Consider the following 17,409-nt stretch of genomic DNA (forward strand, 5'->3'; position numbering starts at 1 on the left):
TTTCTGGGGCCCACCCAGAGCAGAGGAGCAGTTCTGACACCCACTTCTGATGCCAGCACACACCCACCTCCAGAGGCAGGCAGGTATCATAGTCAGAGGTACAAGTTTATTGAACACCCAGACTGGAGGGCAAGCCTGCTGTGTGCTGTCCTGGGCAAGGGCCTCACAAGCGCAGAGCCTTGGCGCCATCAGCAGCCTGGGAGAGGTAGAAGGTGGCGGTACCACTGTACTGCTCCTGTGGGAAGGAGGGAGGGATGGGGTGGGATCCAAGCACAGCAGGGTCCTAGGAACCCATCTCTTCCCCACAACCCCCACCTCCAGCACCTGCCCACCTGGATGTGCCGCATCACTGCGGAAGCAGCAGAGGCCTCCAGCAGGGTCACCGTGCAGCCACCGAAGCCACCACCCGTCATGCGGCTGCCATAAACCCCGGGTGCAGACAGCGCAGCCTCTACCAGCTGATCCAGCTCAGAGCAGCTCACCTCATAGTCGTCCCTGCAGAGGAAATTGGGGGCCTTGAACAGGCCCCATCCAGCACAGGGGACACAGCTTGTGCTGGGCACACCGGAGGAGGGGGTCTCACCTGAGCGAGTGGTGACTCTCCACCATGAGGCGGCCGAAGGCTCTGTAGTCCCCACGGCTCAGGGCGGCCGCTGCCTGGGCCGTGCGCTGGATCTCACCCACCACGTGCCGTGCCCGCCGGAAGGCCTCCTTGCTCATCAGCTCTCTGCCAGCTGAGGGGGAAAAGGGGTCAGGAGATCCACTGAGTGGGACACAATGCTGTCTTCAAGAGGCTAAGACAGCACAGGAGGGTAGAAAAGTTCTGCTGGGGTTTATGCTGGAATAACAGTGGAGCCTCTGAGGGCCAGGGCTCCAGCCCAGGTGTGTCCAGGGCATGCCAGGGACCCAGTGGGCTATCCCACAGGCTAACGCTGAAGAGGGCAGAGCAAGAGCAAGCTGAGTCACTAACGACAGCCCTGAGCCCCAGGGACTTTGAAACTTAATTCCGGGTGCCAGAGAGGTATGGGAGCAGGGGAGGGACGGAGCTGAGCTCTAGCTGACAAGTGACTGCCTCGAGCAGCAGGCCATGCTGGGAGAAGCGGGTGCCAGGAGCCCAGCCGGCGGCTACTAAACAGTCAGAGCCCACGAGGGGCCTGATGGGGGAGGAATGAAAGGAGGGGAAAGAGGCCAGAGGCAAGGGTAGGAAATGGAACAGAGGACTCAGGTGACTCTGAAGTTTCAACAGGAGTGACAAGGGTGAGGAAGTAACAGACAAGGGGAAGAAGGGTGCCGAGGTCCATCGGGGGTCAGGAGAAGGCTCCAGGAAATGGGGGGCTACAGGCTCCCGTCTGAGAACTCAGTGGGGTAGTGGCGGTCAGCACTAAGCACTGGGGACAGAGCCTGGGGCAGGCAAGGGCCGAGAAACAGGATGATGAACAAGGGGGAGGGGAGGGTTCCGTGGGGAACCCCTGGGAGAGCTGTCATAGGACATGGGCAGGCAGATTCAGAGGGTTAAGAAATGAGTAGGGGGAGGGTATAGCTGAGTGGCAGAGCAGATGCTTAGCATGAATGAGGTCCTGGGTTCAACTCCTAGTATTGCGATTAAAAAAAAAAAGAAATGAGTAGAGATGAGAAACTGGGAGCCATGAGCATTAGGGATTATTCCAAGAGGGTTGGCAATGGGAAGGAGGCTCCATTTTAGGAGGTAAGAAAACCAGGCCTGTTTCAAAGCAGAAGGGGAGGAGCCAGGCAGAGAACAGGAAGGAAAGTGCGGGAGAGTGGGTGGGGGTGGTTAGAGCAGGACTAGAAGTCAAGAGTTCCTGAGGCACAGGGAGGCCCCCAGGAGTGGGACAGAAGGACTGAGGTGGGGAGGAGGGACAGCAAAAGTGCTCAGCCCAGGTCTGAAGGTGATGGTTTACCAAAAAGGACAAGACAGTCCCTGAAATGGGCACCTGCACACTGCCCGGGAGGGCACGGCTCCAGCAGCGCAGCCCCGCAGTTAAGAGTACTCCTCTGCCTGTGTTCAAGTCTCAGCACTGCCACTTACTGGACATTCCCCATCAAGAAAATGGGAATAGTAATAATATCTGCTCTACAGAGTTGTAAGAGAATTAAATGAGTTGATATTTATATGACCTTTAAACTGTTAAACTACCTTCCAGGCCATATGTATCAAGATACTTCAAAATACATGTTATCTTTTAACTCTGTGCTTCTACTCCTAAGAACCTAATCCTAAGAAAATGCAGAGAAAGACATGTATAAAAACACCCATCACAATAAGAAAAGAGAGAAAACAAAAAAATTCATCACAGTGTTAGGTGTGATTATCAAAAATGGTTAAGTAAATCACAGTGCATGTGTTTGCTGAAATGCTACGTAGCTTTAAGAAGTCAGACTCCAGAACTGTGAAAAAATTAATTTTTGCTGCTTAAAAAAAAAAGTCATGCTGATGACAGGCATAGGAAAGGCATAATGACATGGCACAGGAAAGGTTCTGAGATAATGTTAAGAAAAGGGCAGGTGACAAAACTGTATATACTCAGCTTTGAAAACACAGACGTAGAAAAACATGGAAGGAAATAAGCTACATTGCTGGCAGTGGCTACCTCTGGGGAGTGCTCTTAGAGTTTGTTATTTTCCTTTTTGTACTTTTCTAGATTGTCCACGGTGGAAACTTAATTCTCATATTAGAAAAAGCGATATTGAGACTTCAAGCAGTTCTGGAGTAGCAGAGTCAGGGGGAGCAGGCAAAGCCTGGCAGAGGTCCCTGGAGGTGAGGAGTGTACAGCAGGGTTGAAGCCACACCAAGGCCCTGGCAGCCCCCATGGGGTGCCCAGCCATCTCCTGGACAGCACGCACTCAGCCAGCTCTCACCCTCCAGCTCCTCCAGCTGCACCTCCCGAAGGCTCTCCTTGCCCAGCGCCCGGGCCACTTCCTCACACTGGCGTCGCCGCAGTGGGTATTCACTGGAGCCCAGTGAGTGGCGGACATTGGAGTTGGTGATGAGCACAGCCAGCTTGGGGTCCGACAGCGGAACCAGGCTTGTCTCCAGGGACCTGGGATGGAGATGGGGGAGATGACAAGGCTAAGCACCTGCTTGCTGCGCCAGGCAGGGGCCATGCTTCAACCAGGAGCTCCTGATTCCGAGGTGGGAGGGTACGAAGGGAACCCCTGACCTGCAGTCAATGAGCAGCGCGTGGCCTTTCTGCCCCAGCAGTGCGATGAGCTGGTCCATGATGCCACAGGGCACCCCTGCGAAGCTGTGCTCGGCCCGCTGACACACCTGGGCCCGGGCAGCTATTGCCCCCGAGTCTGCAGCACAGGGTGAGGTGGGAGGCTAGCGCCCAAGAGGGGGCACTAGGGGTAGGCTGGTGGGAGCAGCATTAGCTCCAATGACCCTCCAGGGAGATTCCCCACCCACCCCTGGAAGCCACAGTAGAGGGAGGAAGCTCTGATCACAAAGAGACCTCAGGGAAGGAGGGCTGGGTTAGGGGCCGGGGTCTAGGAGGTACCTGGGCAGAGCTGCTGCAGGAAGGTATACGTGGCCACTTCCAGGGATGCTGAGCTGGACAGCCCACCCCCCAGGGGCACTGAGCTGACCACCACTGCACTGAAGCCAGGGAGGGGGGCCGCTGCAGGGGAAAGAATGATGGTAAGATGGATCATCTGGGAGCATGAGCGCAGGAAGGGCATGTGTTCTGCTATGAAGGGAGACAGCTTCCTGGCAGCTCCTTGTACAGGATGTGTTTCAATTGTCAGAGGCCACCAACCTACTAGGTCAAGGGGTCTACCGCTCTCCATTCTCCTACTAAGATTCCTGGGACACAGTCTCCTAGCTGTCCTCCCGGTTTAGGGCTCTGGGGGCCAGCAGGCTGGGGCTCAAATCCTGGCTCCTCCAATCATGTAATGGGCAACCCAGGGAAGGTTCTAGAACCTCTTGGGGCATCAGTTTTCTCACCTGTAGAACAAGGATGCTCCACCCTGCATGGCTACCCTACAGTGGATCAGATGAGCTAATGAGCTTTGTGGCTGAGAAAGCCTGGTACTCCTGGAACTAGGGCGAACTTGACCCAGGCCTGGGCCCCATACCTGGGTAGTGCTGAATCACCCCCTTGACATAGTTGACCCAGTGGGGGGTCCCTGGTTCCAGTGGCCGCTGGGTTGTGGGCAGTGGAAACTGCAACCGCCGAGGCTCATCGGCATCCTCAGAGGTGGTAAGGAGGGAGACAAGCCCATCCGCCCGGGGGCTGCCCACCAGCACGGTCACAAGCTCCAGAGCCTGGCAGGAGAAACATAAAGTCTGCAAAACTTCCAATACCAAGGTTCTGAGGATGGCAGGCCTCAGAGACAAGGAGGCAGCCTCCAGGAAATGGGGAGTGTCTCAGGGAAGAGCCTCAGGGCTCATCTGGCCTTAGGGGCTTTGGGTCCTGCCCCCACGGGTCTTCAGGGGCAGGGCCAGTGCAGCAGGAGTGCAGATTTGGACTCTGCCCTGACCACGAGCTCCCGACTGTGGGGCGAGGGGGAGAGAGGGCTCAGAAGGAAAACAGAATCAAAGGAGCTCGTCTGATGCCTTCTCATTACGGTGTGACCTCAGAGGTACCGTATTCACTCGCAAGCCAAGCTTCAAGGTTGGATGGAAAGAGCCTCAGGCTGAGGGAGCCACACAGAGAACCAGCTGTGTGACCTTGAACAGATCACTAGCCCTCTCTGAGACTCAATCCCCTCCTCTGGAAATTTAAAAGGGCTGGACCAGGAGGCTTAGGGCTACTTCGCCCCGGTCTACGTTTGGGCCCCCTTCCGCATTCCTCCACAATCTGAGGTGACTCGCAGGGCGATGGCGAGGTTCAGGGGTCCACAGCCTACTTCCTCGCGGATTCCCGGAGTCCTCCCTTCCAACGTGGGAAATGCCCAGCCCTAGGGTCTCTCCCACGTGCTCGCCCCCAAGCCCGGCGAGGGTAAAAGTTCGGAGCGGCCCGCCCAAAAGTGCACGCGGGGAGATGGCGCCTCCCGCCCAGCCCCTCACCATGGGCAGCACCAGGCCCTGGTTGTAGTCCGTGTGCTCCCCGATGAGGTTGACGCGGCCCGGTGCCGACACGGCCAGCTCGGGCTCGGCCCCGAACTCCTCCAGAAAGGCTCTTCGAGCCTTGGCCAGCAGCTCCTCAGCCCGGGGCTGTTCCGAAGCGGCCATGACGCTCGCCCTGCGGCTCCGCCGGGCGCAGACGGGTCGGCGCGGGATGCTGGGGGCGGGGCCGCGCGGCGTCGGCTCACATAGCTGCACGCGCAGCCCCCGCCCCGGCCGCGCTGGCCCCGCCCCGGCCGACGCTCTCGGCCCAATCCCCGAGCTGCGCGCGCGGGGCGGGCTCCGGCGGGCTTTGGGAAAGACAGCTGGGCGCCCACCGGGCCGTGCGTCCCTGCGTGGTATTGGCCCGGACTGTAAGATCTGCTGCCTTCCTTGACCCTCATGCCCCTCTCTGTGCCCACACCCACCAACCCAGCCATCTGCTCACAGCCAGAGCAGTAGAGCGGGCATCCAGCACACCTAGGTTTCCCAAAGGTATCTCCTGTGTCCTAAAGTCCTGTGTGATCAGAGATCACCAGCCCCTGATCCTGGATCTCTCAGTGGGTGACCTGGCACTCAGTATAAATAGAGATAAGGAAAACCAAGTTTGGTGGTGACCAAGGAGTCACCTTAGGCTTTTCTAGAATGGACCCACTGTCCCAGCTCCTGGCAATGAAGTGAAGGAGAGTGACAATGGACAGCAGAGGGTCCAGCCCCTCCTGGGAGGATCTCCTGCAGCTGCCAAGGTGCCTTCTCAGCCCAGAGCCTTTGTCCCAGATTCTGGTGTCCAGAGTCTGACACCAGCCACTTCCTCTCTCACCAGCCTGCATCCTAAACCTTCAACTCCTGCCTGGATTCCTGTTCACAGTTGGTCACCCCATATGAAACCTTGGAGAAGAAAGGCTGAAATGTAAGCAGACTATCTGGGATTTAGAGTGAAGGCTTTGTCGAGGGTTGTGGCCACGGCTGTAGCTTGAGGTCTGCTCAGGGGTTTGCCCCAAGAGTGGAGAACTGCAATCAAAAGTCACCTCTGAAAACTCCTAGAAGTAAAAATAGGGGTGTGCCTTTGTGACCTTGTACTTCATCAAAATAAAATACTTTTGTGCACCTAAGGACACCATCAAGGTGAAAAGACAAGCCACAGAATGGAAGAAAATATTTGCAAAATCATATATTTAAGGACCTTGTGTCAAGGATGTATGAAGAACTCTTACAACTCAACAGTAAAAAAAAATTTTAAATGGGCAAAAAAAAAAGAGACTAAGTCTGAGGACTGGGGATCAATAAAGAAAAGGTTTAAAAGCTTGAAAAAAAATAGGCAAAAGATTTGAACAAACTTTTTTTCCAAACAAGATGTACAAATTGCCAATAAGCACATGAAAAGATGCTCAGCATCATTAGTCATTAGCAGTATGCAAATCAAAATCACAGTGAGATACTACTTCACACCCACTGGGATGGTTCAAAAAAAAAAAACCCAGAAAATAACAAGTGTTGGTGAAGATGCAATGAAGTCAGAACCCTCATATACTTCTGGTGGGAATGTAAAACAATTAAGCAGTTCCACAAAATGCTAACCACAGAGTTATCATAGGATCCAGCAATTTCACTCTAAATATACACTCAAGAGAATTGAAAACATATATCCACACAAAAACTTGTATATTAATATTCATAGCAGCACTATCTGCATTAGCCAAAAGGTGGAAACAACCCAAAGGGATAAATGGATAAACAAAATGTGGCTTATACAGTGAAATATTATTCAGCCATAAAGAGAATGATACTGATACCTGCTACAACATGGATAAGCCTTGAAAACATTATGGTAAATGAAAGAAGGCAGTTACAAAAGACTACAAATTGTATGATTCCATCCATATGAAATGTCTGCAATAGGCAAATCTATAGAGACAGAAAGTAGATTAGTGGTTACTTGGGACTGAGGAAAATGATAGCTGAGTACCAAGTTCTCTTTGTGGTGATGAAAATATTCTAAATAAACATATATGTGAATATACTAAAACCACTGAAATGTATACTTTAAATGGGTGAATTGTGTGGTATGTGTATTATGTCTCAATAAGCTTTTTTTTTTTTAAACTGGGAATGAAAATTCCAGATTTCATTGATGGACTGCTCCTTTTGATCTTTTTCTTTTTTTTTTTAATTTTTTCTTGGAGGGGAGAAAATTAGGCTTATTTATTTTTAATGGAGATATTGGGGACTGAATTGAGGACCTCGTGCTTGCTAGGCATGCACTCTACCACTGAGCTGTACCCTCCCCCCTGCTCCTTTTGAGCATTCCTCAGGACAAACAATGAGCAGCCCTTGGGGCTGGCTGAAATGGAATTAAACTCACAAACCATGCCTCCCCATGAGGTAGTGATGTGGGAAGCATCCCTTGCTTTGAGAATCCTTTACCCACCTCAGCCTTGGGGTCCAGCAGCTCTGAGCCCAAATCTCTGCCCCTACTATTGTGTGAGCTCAGTCAGATGATTAGACCTCTCTGAGCCTCAGGTTCTCATCTGTAAAATGAGACTAGTGTTTCCTTCCCAACAGACTATTATAAAAGGAACCAAATGAGATAATCTTCAGAGTGCTCAGCCCAGCCCTGGCCCTCAGTAAGCACAGAATAAATATTTGCTATTACTATCAATCATTCATTAATACAACAGACATTACCTGGGACTCTTCTGCAGGCAACTGGCCAGAGAAAAGCCTCGGGCTTTCAAGCTTTGATTGGGAGGCAGTCATGATCTGACTCCCCATTCCCGACTGAGATAAATGCTATGATAGTGTGATAGTAAAGAGCTTTCAGAATAAGATTAAAGAGGAGGAATTCTGACCACTGGGCAGCCCACACACACCCTTGTTTTTTATTTCCATTGTTTTATTTTGATTGAAAATACCGGTTTTGACCATCCCTTTGACCTGTCTTTATGCTTTGTATTGCTTCCGTTGTTCTCTGAGAAACTTAATTTGACCCAAGGACAAATGCTCCTGTTCGTTCACCCGGACTCTGAAACATTGATTGCACTTGGGAGACCTGTTTACTCTCAGTGTTTGAATCTCATTTAGCATGTTACATGAAATTTGTTGCAAAGGAAGTCTGTCTGTGACTTTTGACCCTCCCTCCCATTTCCTGGCAAGATGTCACAAGATTAGGGGGAAGGTGGCACCTTAAAGGGGACACTGCCACTCAAGGTCTGTCCTCTGCTTTGCTGCCCAAAATACTTGTATCCGAGTAGCCAGAGCCAAGTCTCACACACGACTGAGTTGTCATGATAGAATTCCCGGTAATATCCACCCACAGGGATAAATGTCCAGTGGCAGGAATACCACCTGTGCCAGCTGAGTGCCCGGTGACCCAGGCAAGCCTAGAAGTCACGAAGGCATGTTTGTCCAGGCCATGGCAAGACCTGGCCCACCACTGAGGACAGGTGTTCCAGAGGCGCCTCTTCTCTCCCAGAATCCACAGCTGTCTCCCTGCCCAGTTCTTAGCCCTTGGGCCGTCCTTGATAGACCCGGGCTTTCTTCACAGGATGAAGGTCTGTGTGCTTCACGCAGCTCTGGCATCTCCACTGCAGATGGACTTGGTTCCACACCTCCCAGGCTAATATCTACAGACACAGTGTCTGACAATGATTGCTCTCAGCAGATGGCCCAACCTCTCCCCCATCCTGAGAGGATCTTTTTGTTGTCCCAGAGGGTTAGCCTATCTCCTGATTTGGGCCCTCTTGGCCTTTCTGTAACATTGCTGATAATAGCTTCTGTAATATTGATAATACTAGTATTGAGGTTGTGGGCAGCCCTGGGATCAGAGCTGAGATGCGGCCCGTAGGGCAGTACTGCCTGCTTACTATCAGTGCCTATTCTGATTGTTCACTGCTCTTCACTTCTGTTGTCAAATATTTTTAAAGGCACCAGACTTTGCACAGATTGTTTCATTAAATCCTTATAAGCCTATCGGGTAGGTACTGGTTTTATTCCCATTTTACAGATGAGGAAAAGCAGCACAGATGGTTTAGGGAACTCATCCAAGTAGGACAGCTGGGCCTTGAACCTGGGTCTGTCTAACCCTGAGCCTGTTCTCTTAGCAACCACCTGAGGAGCACCCTGACCTGCTTCAGCCCCTAGTCTACCAGCCTCGGCTTACTGAAGTGTTAAGATCCAAAGCTCAGCCTCTCAGTAGGGAACAGGAGGGGCAGCTGCTCTCCTAGACCCCTGGAGCCCCAGTTCCTACCTGGAATGCTCCCAATTTGGAAGCCAGGCTAGTAACCAATGCTCTTGGGAACCTGACTGATTCTTTGCCACTTGTGCTGGGAGCAGATCCAGCCAGCTGTGCTGTGGGGCTGCCAGGGCCATTTGGGTTGGCCAGCAAACACACCTGGAGTCTTTGCTGTGTGCCAGGCACCACTCCAGAGGAAGACTGAGGCCCTGCCTGCCTTTGGAGCGCCAGGAGCTTCTTGTCCCTGCTAAGAGGGGCCTGCTGTAGGCCTTGTCTTTATTTGATACCCCCACTGTGTCCCCTAAGTTCCTGCCCTGTAGGCTGACCACCACCCGGTTGATGGCCAGGCAGGGAGCAAATCCAGACTCAGGAATGCAGCTGCGGCTCTATTCCTGCATCTCACACTAGGCACTGCAGCTGGCCCAGGCCTCCAGGTCACTGGGGGTGGGCAGGAGGACTGAGACTGGCCAAAGGCAGGGCACTGGGGAGGGAGAAGCCCTTAGGCTTCAGCAGGATCCTCAATTACATGATGCCTGGGCCTTGGACCCAACCCTATCCTGTCCCCTTGACTCAGTGCTAGACAGTGAAGAGCTTATAGGAAAGGTCCTGGGGCCCAGTATGTCCAACAGAGGGCATGGGAAGGGAGTGGAGGTTAATGGAGACTGAGCACCTCTGTGGGGACGTGTGCAGTCCCTCACACACCCCTCAACGAAAGGCAGTTGGTCCTAAGCCTGCAGCCCACCAACCTCCCTTTCCCAGAGGCGTTTTTGTCGCTGGTACTGATGAGTCCCAAGATGGCCTTTTCCCATTCAGCCCACTCTCCCTTCCACTGTCTAGTCCGAGAACCACAGCTTCCTGAAAGGGAGCTGGAAGCTTCCAGAGAGAGGACCCCAGACTCTGACCACACCCTTCTGTGCTCTTTTCCAGGTTACACGTGGCCTTAGAGCCCCTCCAGCAGCCTCACTTAAGCCCCTCCGCTTGCTTCTCACTGAAGCTGAGATGACAGCAGAACCTCTTAGCTTCTTCCACGAGAAGGGCAATGGAGCAGGGGAATAGGGGTAGAGGGTCCTCTCACTGAGCCTTGCTCATTTCCCAGGCCTGCTGACAAAGGGGTCAGGGAGCCGAAAGGTCAGCCACCTGGCCCGAGAAGGTCATCAGCCTTTTCCCTGGGGGTGCTGTAGGATTTGAGTTAGCAACCTGGGCAAGTGCCTGCTCCTCCTTCCTTCCTTCCTCAAGCTTTGTCCTCAGGAAGGTAGCTGGAAGCCTGGCTGCTTGTGCTGAAGTTGCTGGCCAGAAGCCAGGCCCAGCAGGATGGAGCTGTTGGGGCTGGTGACATCCCTGAGGAATACCTCGAGGAAGGTGAGACCACCACTGGGGTGAGGGAAAGAAGAGGCTGTTGAGCTCAGGGAAGGCGCCCCCAGCTCAGCTGAGCTCTTCTATCAGTGCCTGGGGTGGGGCTGACGGAAGTGCACTGTGATTACCTGGATGAGCTGATTGTTAAGTGCTCCCAACCCAAGGGATGGAGACATAGGGGTGGGGACAGGATGTCCAGGGTGGGGGCTTACAGTTCTGGTACCCAGTGGACCACAGTGGCAGAAGGGTACGATGAAAACTACACCCCATCTTTCTCTGTGGCAGGCTAGGTTGACCATGGGCCTGAAGCATGGATCCCTGGCCTACTGCTGCCGCTCCCAACACAGGCTTCCTTTCCTGCAGAAACTTAAGACCAAGCCCAGGGGTTTCCTGCTGACCGTGTGGCAGACTAGACTGTGTCCATCCCCTGCTACCCTACCTGAAGGTGATCCAGAAGCGGTCTGCCTTCCACCTGCTGCAGTCTCCAGCCTCAACACCTGACACTAGGCAAGCAGTTGCTTGCAGGGAGCCAGGCAGGGGGAGCCCTAGTGGAGACCTGAGGAATGCACTCCCCCAACCCCAGCCGAGTCATAAGGGAAGACTTTCCCGACATTTCCCCATAGAAAATTTTATGAAAAATGTTATCATCATTATTAAATGATATTATCAAATGAAGACCATTAACAAGAAAAGTCTAAACTTCAAAGACTTTATTTGTCTCATCCATCAAGGGCACGGACCTCCATCAGCTCCAACTTTTGCTTGCTTTTCTCCTTACAGTTTCACCACCTACACCAACACATATATGGACAGTTTCCTTAACTAAAAAATACTTCTGCCTCCTGGGTTAAAAGTATGCTCAAAGTGTGGAAGCTCAAGTTGCAGTTTTTAAGCAGCAGATTCCAAGCTGCCCAATAAAATTCCTATATTGGGGAGGCTGACTGGAGAAAAGTTGTTCAAGTGTCAGCCACTGGAGTGATAACTGGAAACTCATCATCATAGCTGTTCCTCCACTTGTGCTTGGACACTGCCAGACTCCACAGCACATCACATTATTTCACTATCTAGGATTTCAATGTCCTTCACAAGCAGTGTGAGTAAACTGTCAAAACTGGGGACTGTTCCAGAGCTGGTTATGATGGACCTTGCAGAAAACCAGTTCATTGTATTGTACTGGTTTCTACCTTTGACACCTCATAAAAGCTCATTAAGTTACCAAGATTCCGTTTCTAATTTACTTCTCTTCAATAGTAAGCCCCTTGACCCTTATATTTGAAACTAATCCAAATTAAAAAGTATTACAACATAAAGGTCTTTCTACAGCTACTGACTTCACATCACACAGAACACTTTTGTCTGAAGATGGGTCTGATGATGGGTGTGGTTCCTGTGCCTTTGTCTTGCTAACATCACACACTATGCTTCACTGGTGGCCAACACTTGTGAAGAAAACAAGTTACATACTTAAAAAGTGGCTCAGACTAAATGAATTCTACATCTGTGGGCTTGAGTTTAAACAACTTGCTGTATAAAGAGATCTATAAACGTGCCTCACAAACAAGGTCCGAAAACAGCTGCCAAGTGTGAGTCTTAGAATTTCAAAAGAAATTTACTTTCCTTGGCCTACATTGCACCTTGAATAAAAGTATTTTTATTCCTGGACAGTATGGGGGAGTGAACCATACAATTGTCTTAAACCTACAATGCAAATATGGCAGTAATGACTTTTTCAGACCAGAAGGCTGTTTACATGCTTTGTTATGTATTTTTGTAAATAAAAGGTTCCTTTGACTACCAAGCAAAATCTGAAATAAGCTAAACTCAAACTTTAAGAACCTAGATGATGAATATACTAAAGCTTTGCACACTCAATTTAGGTTTTTCACACTTAGTTGAATAAACAAGTTTATTTGTAAATTGAGTCAACATACATAATTGACCTAAAAACTTCAATAGAAGGATTAAAGTTTAAAACCACTTGGAAAGCCATCCCTATGAAGTGATTTTCCCAGGACCTTATACCAGATGACACTATCTTAACTGGCAGAGGTTCCATAAACTGGAGCTGTGTGTCCCTCCCCGACAGCAAATTTACCCTAAGGGTTATAATACAAACTCCACAAGAAAAGAACTTCGGTATAATTCCCTCCTGACAGAGAAAAACTCAACCTAGTTATGAAACCAATCACAACACAAAGAAAAGCTGAACTACTGTATTAGTAACAGATGATGCTGGTGTGAATAACTCGTATTATATTCTAGAGCCCTTATAAATAAAATCCCGTTAGTGTTTGCATTATCAGCTAGAGGGTTAATTAACATGTGGTAGAATGAGGACTTATGCAAGGTACAATGCGCAAAGCATTTTACTACTATGAAAACAAGTGCAGTCTAGTTAGGAGAAAACCAACTGGACTCTAATACACACATCTTAATGACAAGACTCCCCACCACATGTGAATGTAAAACATTTAATTTAAAAATGTTGACACTACAATATATAAAATAGCTATTATAAATGCACATAGTGTATTCTATAGCTGCCAGGTTTACTTTTTTTTTTTTTAAGGAAACTGTAAGTTACACTGTGGTTAAGACTTGTATCTTCACCCTTGAAAAAGCCCACATTCTATCACAGTGATGTATGGTCAGACTTAACAGCCCCAATTGTTAAACACTTGGATCAAGTCATAACCAGTTTTATTGCAAAAGGACCCTGTACACATTTATCAATTCTAGTACCTTAATAGCTACCCAACAAGTCATTAACATACAGAAACATGCATCATGAGAAGCAAGAAATATCACCCATCCCTTCTGCATATTAGCAACTTGTCACTCCTGAGCAACAGTGCTCACATCACTGAGGTCTGTGAACAGTCACTTTTCGCATTCATCCTGAGTGAAAGATGGAATGACTTAAGTACAAATGCAACATATTATAAACAATTTCTTACAAAAAAAAGTCACAAATTAAACCAAAGTATTTTACAGAATTTACTACAAAACACCATAAAAACTGCCTTCACTTAAGCTCTCTCTCCCCGTATCCGACGAGCCAACTGGATGTCTTTGGGCATGATGGTGACTCTCTTAGCGTGGATGGCACACAGATTAGTATCTTCAAATAAACCCACCAGGTACGCTTCACTAGCCTCCTGTTGAGGACAAGAGCCACACTATTAAACTCTCTTTGGAGAACCACACACAAGCCCTCCACCCCTGCTACAGCCCTGGCTTCCTTACCTGGAGCGCACCAATGGCGGCACTCTGGAACCTCAAGTCAGTTTTGAAATCCTGGGCGATTTCCCTCACCAACCTCTGGAAAGGAAGCTTCCGGATCAGAAGCTCGGTCGATTTCTGGTAACGACGGATTTCTCGAAGCGCAACGGTCCCGGGCCTGGAGCGAGCAGGGAGCGAGGCGTAAAGGGACACCGGTTAACTGACATCGCCGAGCAAGCACTACGAAGCGTCCCGCTCGCAGCGCGCCGCCGAGTCATTGTTTTCCTTCTGCACTGCCTACCTGTAGCGATGAGGCTTTTTCACCCCGCCGGTAGAGGGAGCGCTTTTTCTGGCAGCTTTAGTGGCCAGCTGTTTGCGGGGCGCTTTCCCACCCGTGGACTTACGAGCAGTCTGCTTGGTTCGGGCCATTTTCTTTTACCTGCAGAAGACATCCGTGAGTCCCGGGCCGTGGCGCTCGCCTCCCGGGGGTCAGACGGAGGGTGTACAGGGGAACACCTGGCGTCCCTGTCCTACCGCGTCCGCGAGCCCCACCGCGGGCGGCAGACGGCAGAGGGCCGCCGCCGCCTCCTCCCCCTCCCCTAATGACTCAGGCTGCGAGTAGCAGCAACCTCCCTAGGGAGGGGGGGCGCGGGGAGGAGTCACTTCCCTTCCTCGACGGGCGGAGGCCGGGCTGGCCGGAACCCCGCGTTGGGATCTCTGAATCACCAGCAGGGAAGAGGCGGAGACGCGGTTCCGGAACAAAGTCCCAGGGGAAAACCACCCGACCCCACAGCCGACGCAAGCGGCGAGAGCAGCCCGCACCAGCCGACACTCAGCTCTCAACTGCCGCGGCCCGCGGCACCAATGGCTGGCAGGACCCCAAGTCGCCGATAAATCCGAGAACGCTTACTCAATGCCGAAGTTTTAGGCCGCTTCTTCCGCCGCGCCGCTTCTACTGCCCAATGAAGAGCCGCAGTCGTTGAGCTAAGAAAAGTAGCTCCTCCAACGAACGACCAAACCGCTCTGCGCTCCAAGCCCCCCCGATGACTCCGTTTTTATACCCACGCTTCACGCTGCGTCTCTGCGTCATAGGGCCCTAATTTGCATACACCAACGACTTTTTCTATTGGCTGACGCTGTCGCCGACGCGCTGACATCCCCCGACACAAAGGCCGTGCTTCGGCCCCGTTCCCTGATTGGTGAATATCTAGACCACTGATTGGCTGTTAAAGTGGCCTAATGATTGGATGAATGCAGAAAGGAATGGACGAATCAGAGCTTAGCACTAAACGGCTCTTCTGATTGGATAAAATGGAGCTATGTTTGGATCCTTCCCTCGGTTCCAAAGCTCTACAATAGAAAGTCAATGCAAATGAATTGCACTGGTCTCTATCAGGACTTAAGAGTCGGGATTGGAAGGAGCTTAATCTTATTTGCATCAGGCTCACACAATGCAGGAGGAGAGGTTACTTGAACGAATTTTTTGTAAATATTTTCCAGTGTAAAATGAAGTATGTTCCCAGTGATTATTTACTTTTCATTAACATTTTGATCGTTAGATAGTAGTGACAATGAGGAGAATTCAGTAAATCATGTTATTTTACCATGTATTTTATCTATTTGGCATATACATTTTAACCAAAAAGCAGTTACTTGTTTGGTGGGATGGGGAGGGGCACATAATAGATACAAAGAAACAAATGTCAATAAATGTTTTATAAGTAGTATTTTGTGTGTTCTTAGGACATCACAAAATACTTTGTGATTTCAATATGCTTAGAGTTACAAAGAAGTGACCTACTAAGTAACATATTTTTTAAATTATGTAATTCAACTGAAGGAAATGACTACAGCCAGAATGGGAATAGTCCTAAAACAGCATTTGCATATCCGTAAGAGTAAATTAAAAGTGTTCCCTTGTATTTAATGGTATGTATTACTTTTTTTAATATATTACTTTTAAAGAAACATGACAGATGTATAAAAATGATAATCCTCACCTTTGCCTAAATAAATACCTTGGGTGGATTTCAATATTTAGTTATCCAGATGACTCAGTTACATAAAATATCAAAGCAGGCTTAAGGTTAAGACCAGCCAAACAAAGCTCAGAAAATTGAAATAGAGCCTTGGGTATTCTACTCCACAATTAACTCTGGGTTCACCCAATATTTTAAATTATTAAAATAAAAAAGCCCCCAAACCAGATACATGTAGATTTCAACCCAGAGAATTACTGTACATAAATACAAATACCTCAAAAATTTGCTCATGACACCAAAGGTGCTCCCTCATTGATCAGCAGTGGGAAAAAAATGCACAATTTATAAAAGCAGCTATAGCAAAAACACCTTTGGCTCAATCTCTGGTACCAAATTCGTGTCTTTATTTCGGTCCTCTCAATTGTACCTCTAAACTTTTATGTGATAATTCGATCAACCATAGTTTCTCTCTTCTGCTCAGTTTAGGGTAGGGGAAAATTTAAGCCATTTCACTACTGCCAGGCTAAGAAGAGAAACCAAGATGGAGGCTCTTGCCCTGTCCTCAGAACCTGTCTAAAGCAAAGAAACGGCACTGGTTAGATCCGCATGAGAGGCTGTCAAAGGTTCTGGAACGAAACCAGAAAAATATCCTGTCATCTTTTTTTGACTGCTTAAATGGCCTGGAGGGGGGAATGGGCTCCTAGAATAACACCTGTTTTGTGTTCCAAGGCTTTTCTAGGGGATCCAGAACCCTGTCTGTCCCATGCTTTCTACAGGAGAAGTAGTCCAGTTATTTTTTCCCCCTCAGTTTTGCTAATTATTAGACAGGAACTAAAACTGCTCCAGGAGAAACTAGGTATGAATTTATACTCGGCCATTTAAGGATGATTAGTGGAAATAGTTTGTCCCTCTTACTGGCCATACTGTTGTATTTTTCTTTTTCCTAAGTTGGTGGATGGGAGAAAAAGCAACATAGGAAATGGGGAACACGTTAATACAGTCAAAACAATGCAGAATGTGCTGCAGCATGTAGGCTACTGTCCTAGTTCCTGTTTTGTTACCAACTTGCTGAGTAACCCTGCGCAAGTTGCTTAACCTCTCTGAGTTTCGGTTTCCTCTTTTGTGAATCAAGCAGTTTAGATGATATCATCTCCCAATTCCACCAGTACACACTTATTTTGAAGCTCATAGTATACACCCATAAAACCTAGCGCTCCGAATTATATTTCATTCAAATCACACGGGTATTTTGGGGGCAACATATAAAGCAATTACTTGGATTTAATAGTAGGATTAAAGCAATACACCATAACTTTTCTGTGTGTATGTCACTTTGGTATTCTTCATCTTCAAATGCCCCTAGTGGTTGAACAATTTGGCTTGTTTAGGAAATACCAGTTTCTCAACTTTGTAGGCTGACGATTTGGCTTTTGATGTGAAGTTACTCAAACTAAATAAAATAGGTATGTGTCAGTCTTAAACATTAACAATCTTCCATTCACCCCAGTCTTAAACATTAACAATCTTCCATTCACCCCACCCTGCATCACTGCTAAGGT

The 17,409-nt window shown here is 49.3% G+C and overlaps 2 protein-coding genes across 2 annotated transcripts; both read right to left on the minus strand.

The window, feature by feature from the left end:
- Positions 1 to 86: 86 nt before the first annotated feature.
- GALK1 (galactokinase 1) lies at positions 87 to 5,254 on the minus strand. Its single transcript, XM_006199539.3, has 8 exons — positions 5,027 to 5,254; positions 4,093 to 4,282; positions 3,516 to 3,635; positions 3,180 to 3,315; positions 2,878 to 3,059; positions 584 to 734; positions 333 to 495; positions 87 to 235 (listed from the first exon to the last, which is right to left on the minus strand). Exons 1-8 carry the CDS (start codon positions 5,189 to 5,191, stop codon positions 164 to 166), a joined length of 1,179 nt encoding a protein of 392 aa, XP_006199601.2. The 5' UTR covers positions 5,192 to 5,254; the 3' UTR covers positions 87 to 163.
- Positions 5,255 to 12,534: 7,280 nt separating this feature from the next.
- H3-3B (H3.3 histone B) lies at positions 12,535 to 14,932 on the minus strand. Its single transcript, XM_006199395.4, has 4 exons — positions 14,779 to 14,932; positions 14,170 to 14,307; positions 13,893 to 14,046; positions 12,535 to 13,804 (listed from the first exon to the last, which is right to left on the minus strand). The coding sequence occupies exons 2-4, from the start codon at positions 14,295 to 14,297 to the stop codon at positions 13,676 to 13,678; spliced, it is 411 nt and encodes a 136-aa protein (XP_006199457.1). The 5' UTR covers positions 14,298 to 14,307; positions 14,779 to 14,932; the 3' UTR covers positions 12,535 to 13,675.
- Positions 14,933 to 17,409: the final 2,477 nt, after the last annotated feature.

The sequence above is a fragment of the Vicugna pacos genome, chromosome 16, assembly GCF_048564905.1.
Source record: "Vicugna pacos chromosome 16, VicPac4, whole genome shotgun sequence".
Taxonomy (NCBI): domain Eukaryota; kingdom Metazoa; phylum Chordata; class Mammalia; order Artiodactyla; family Camelidae; genus Vicugna; species Vicugna pacos.

Excerpts from the sequence above, each read along its gene's own strand:
- H3-3B (XM_006199395.4), bottom strand. The coding sequence starts at position 14,297 with ATGGCCCGAACCAAGCAGACTGCTCGTAAGTCCACGGGTGGGAAAGCG. Across the intron at positions 14,047-14,169 it reads AAAAAGCCTCATCGCTACAG|GCCCGGGACCGTTGCGCTTC; the intron begins GTAGGCAGTGCA and ends TGCTCGCTCCAG. Across the intron at positions 13,805-13,892 it reads CCGCCATTGGTGCGCTCCAG|GAGGCTAGTGAAGCGTACCT; the intron begins GTAAGGAAGCCA and ends TGTCCTCAACAG.
- GALK1 (XM_006199539.3), bottom strand. The coding sequence starts at position 5,191 with ATGGCCGCTTCGGAACAGCCCCGGGCTGAGGAGCTGCTGGCCAAGGCT. Across the intron at positions 3,636-4,092 it reads GGTGATTCAGCACTACCCAG|CGGCCCCCCTCCCTGGCTTC; the intron begins GTATGGGGCCCA and ends TTTCCCCTGCAG. Across the intron at positions 3,060-3,179 it reads GCGCTGCTCATTGACTGCAG|GTCCCTGGAGACAAGCCTGG; the intron begins GTCAGGGGTTCC and ends TCTCCATCCCAG.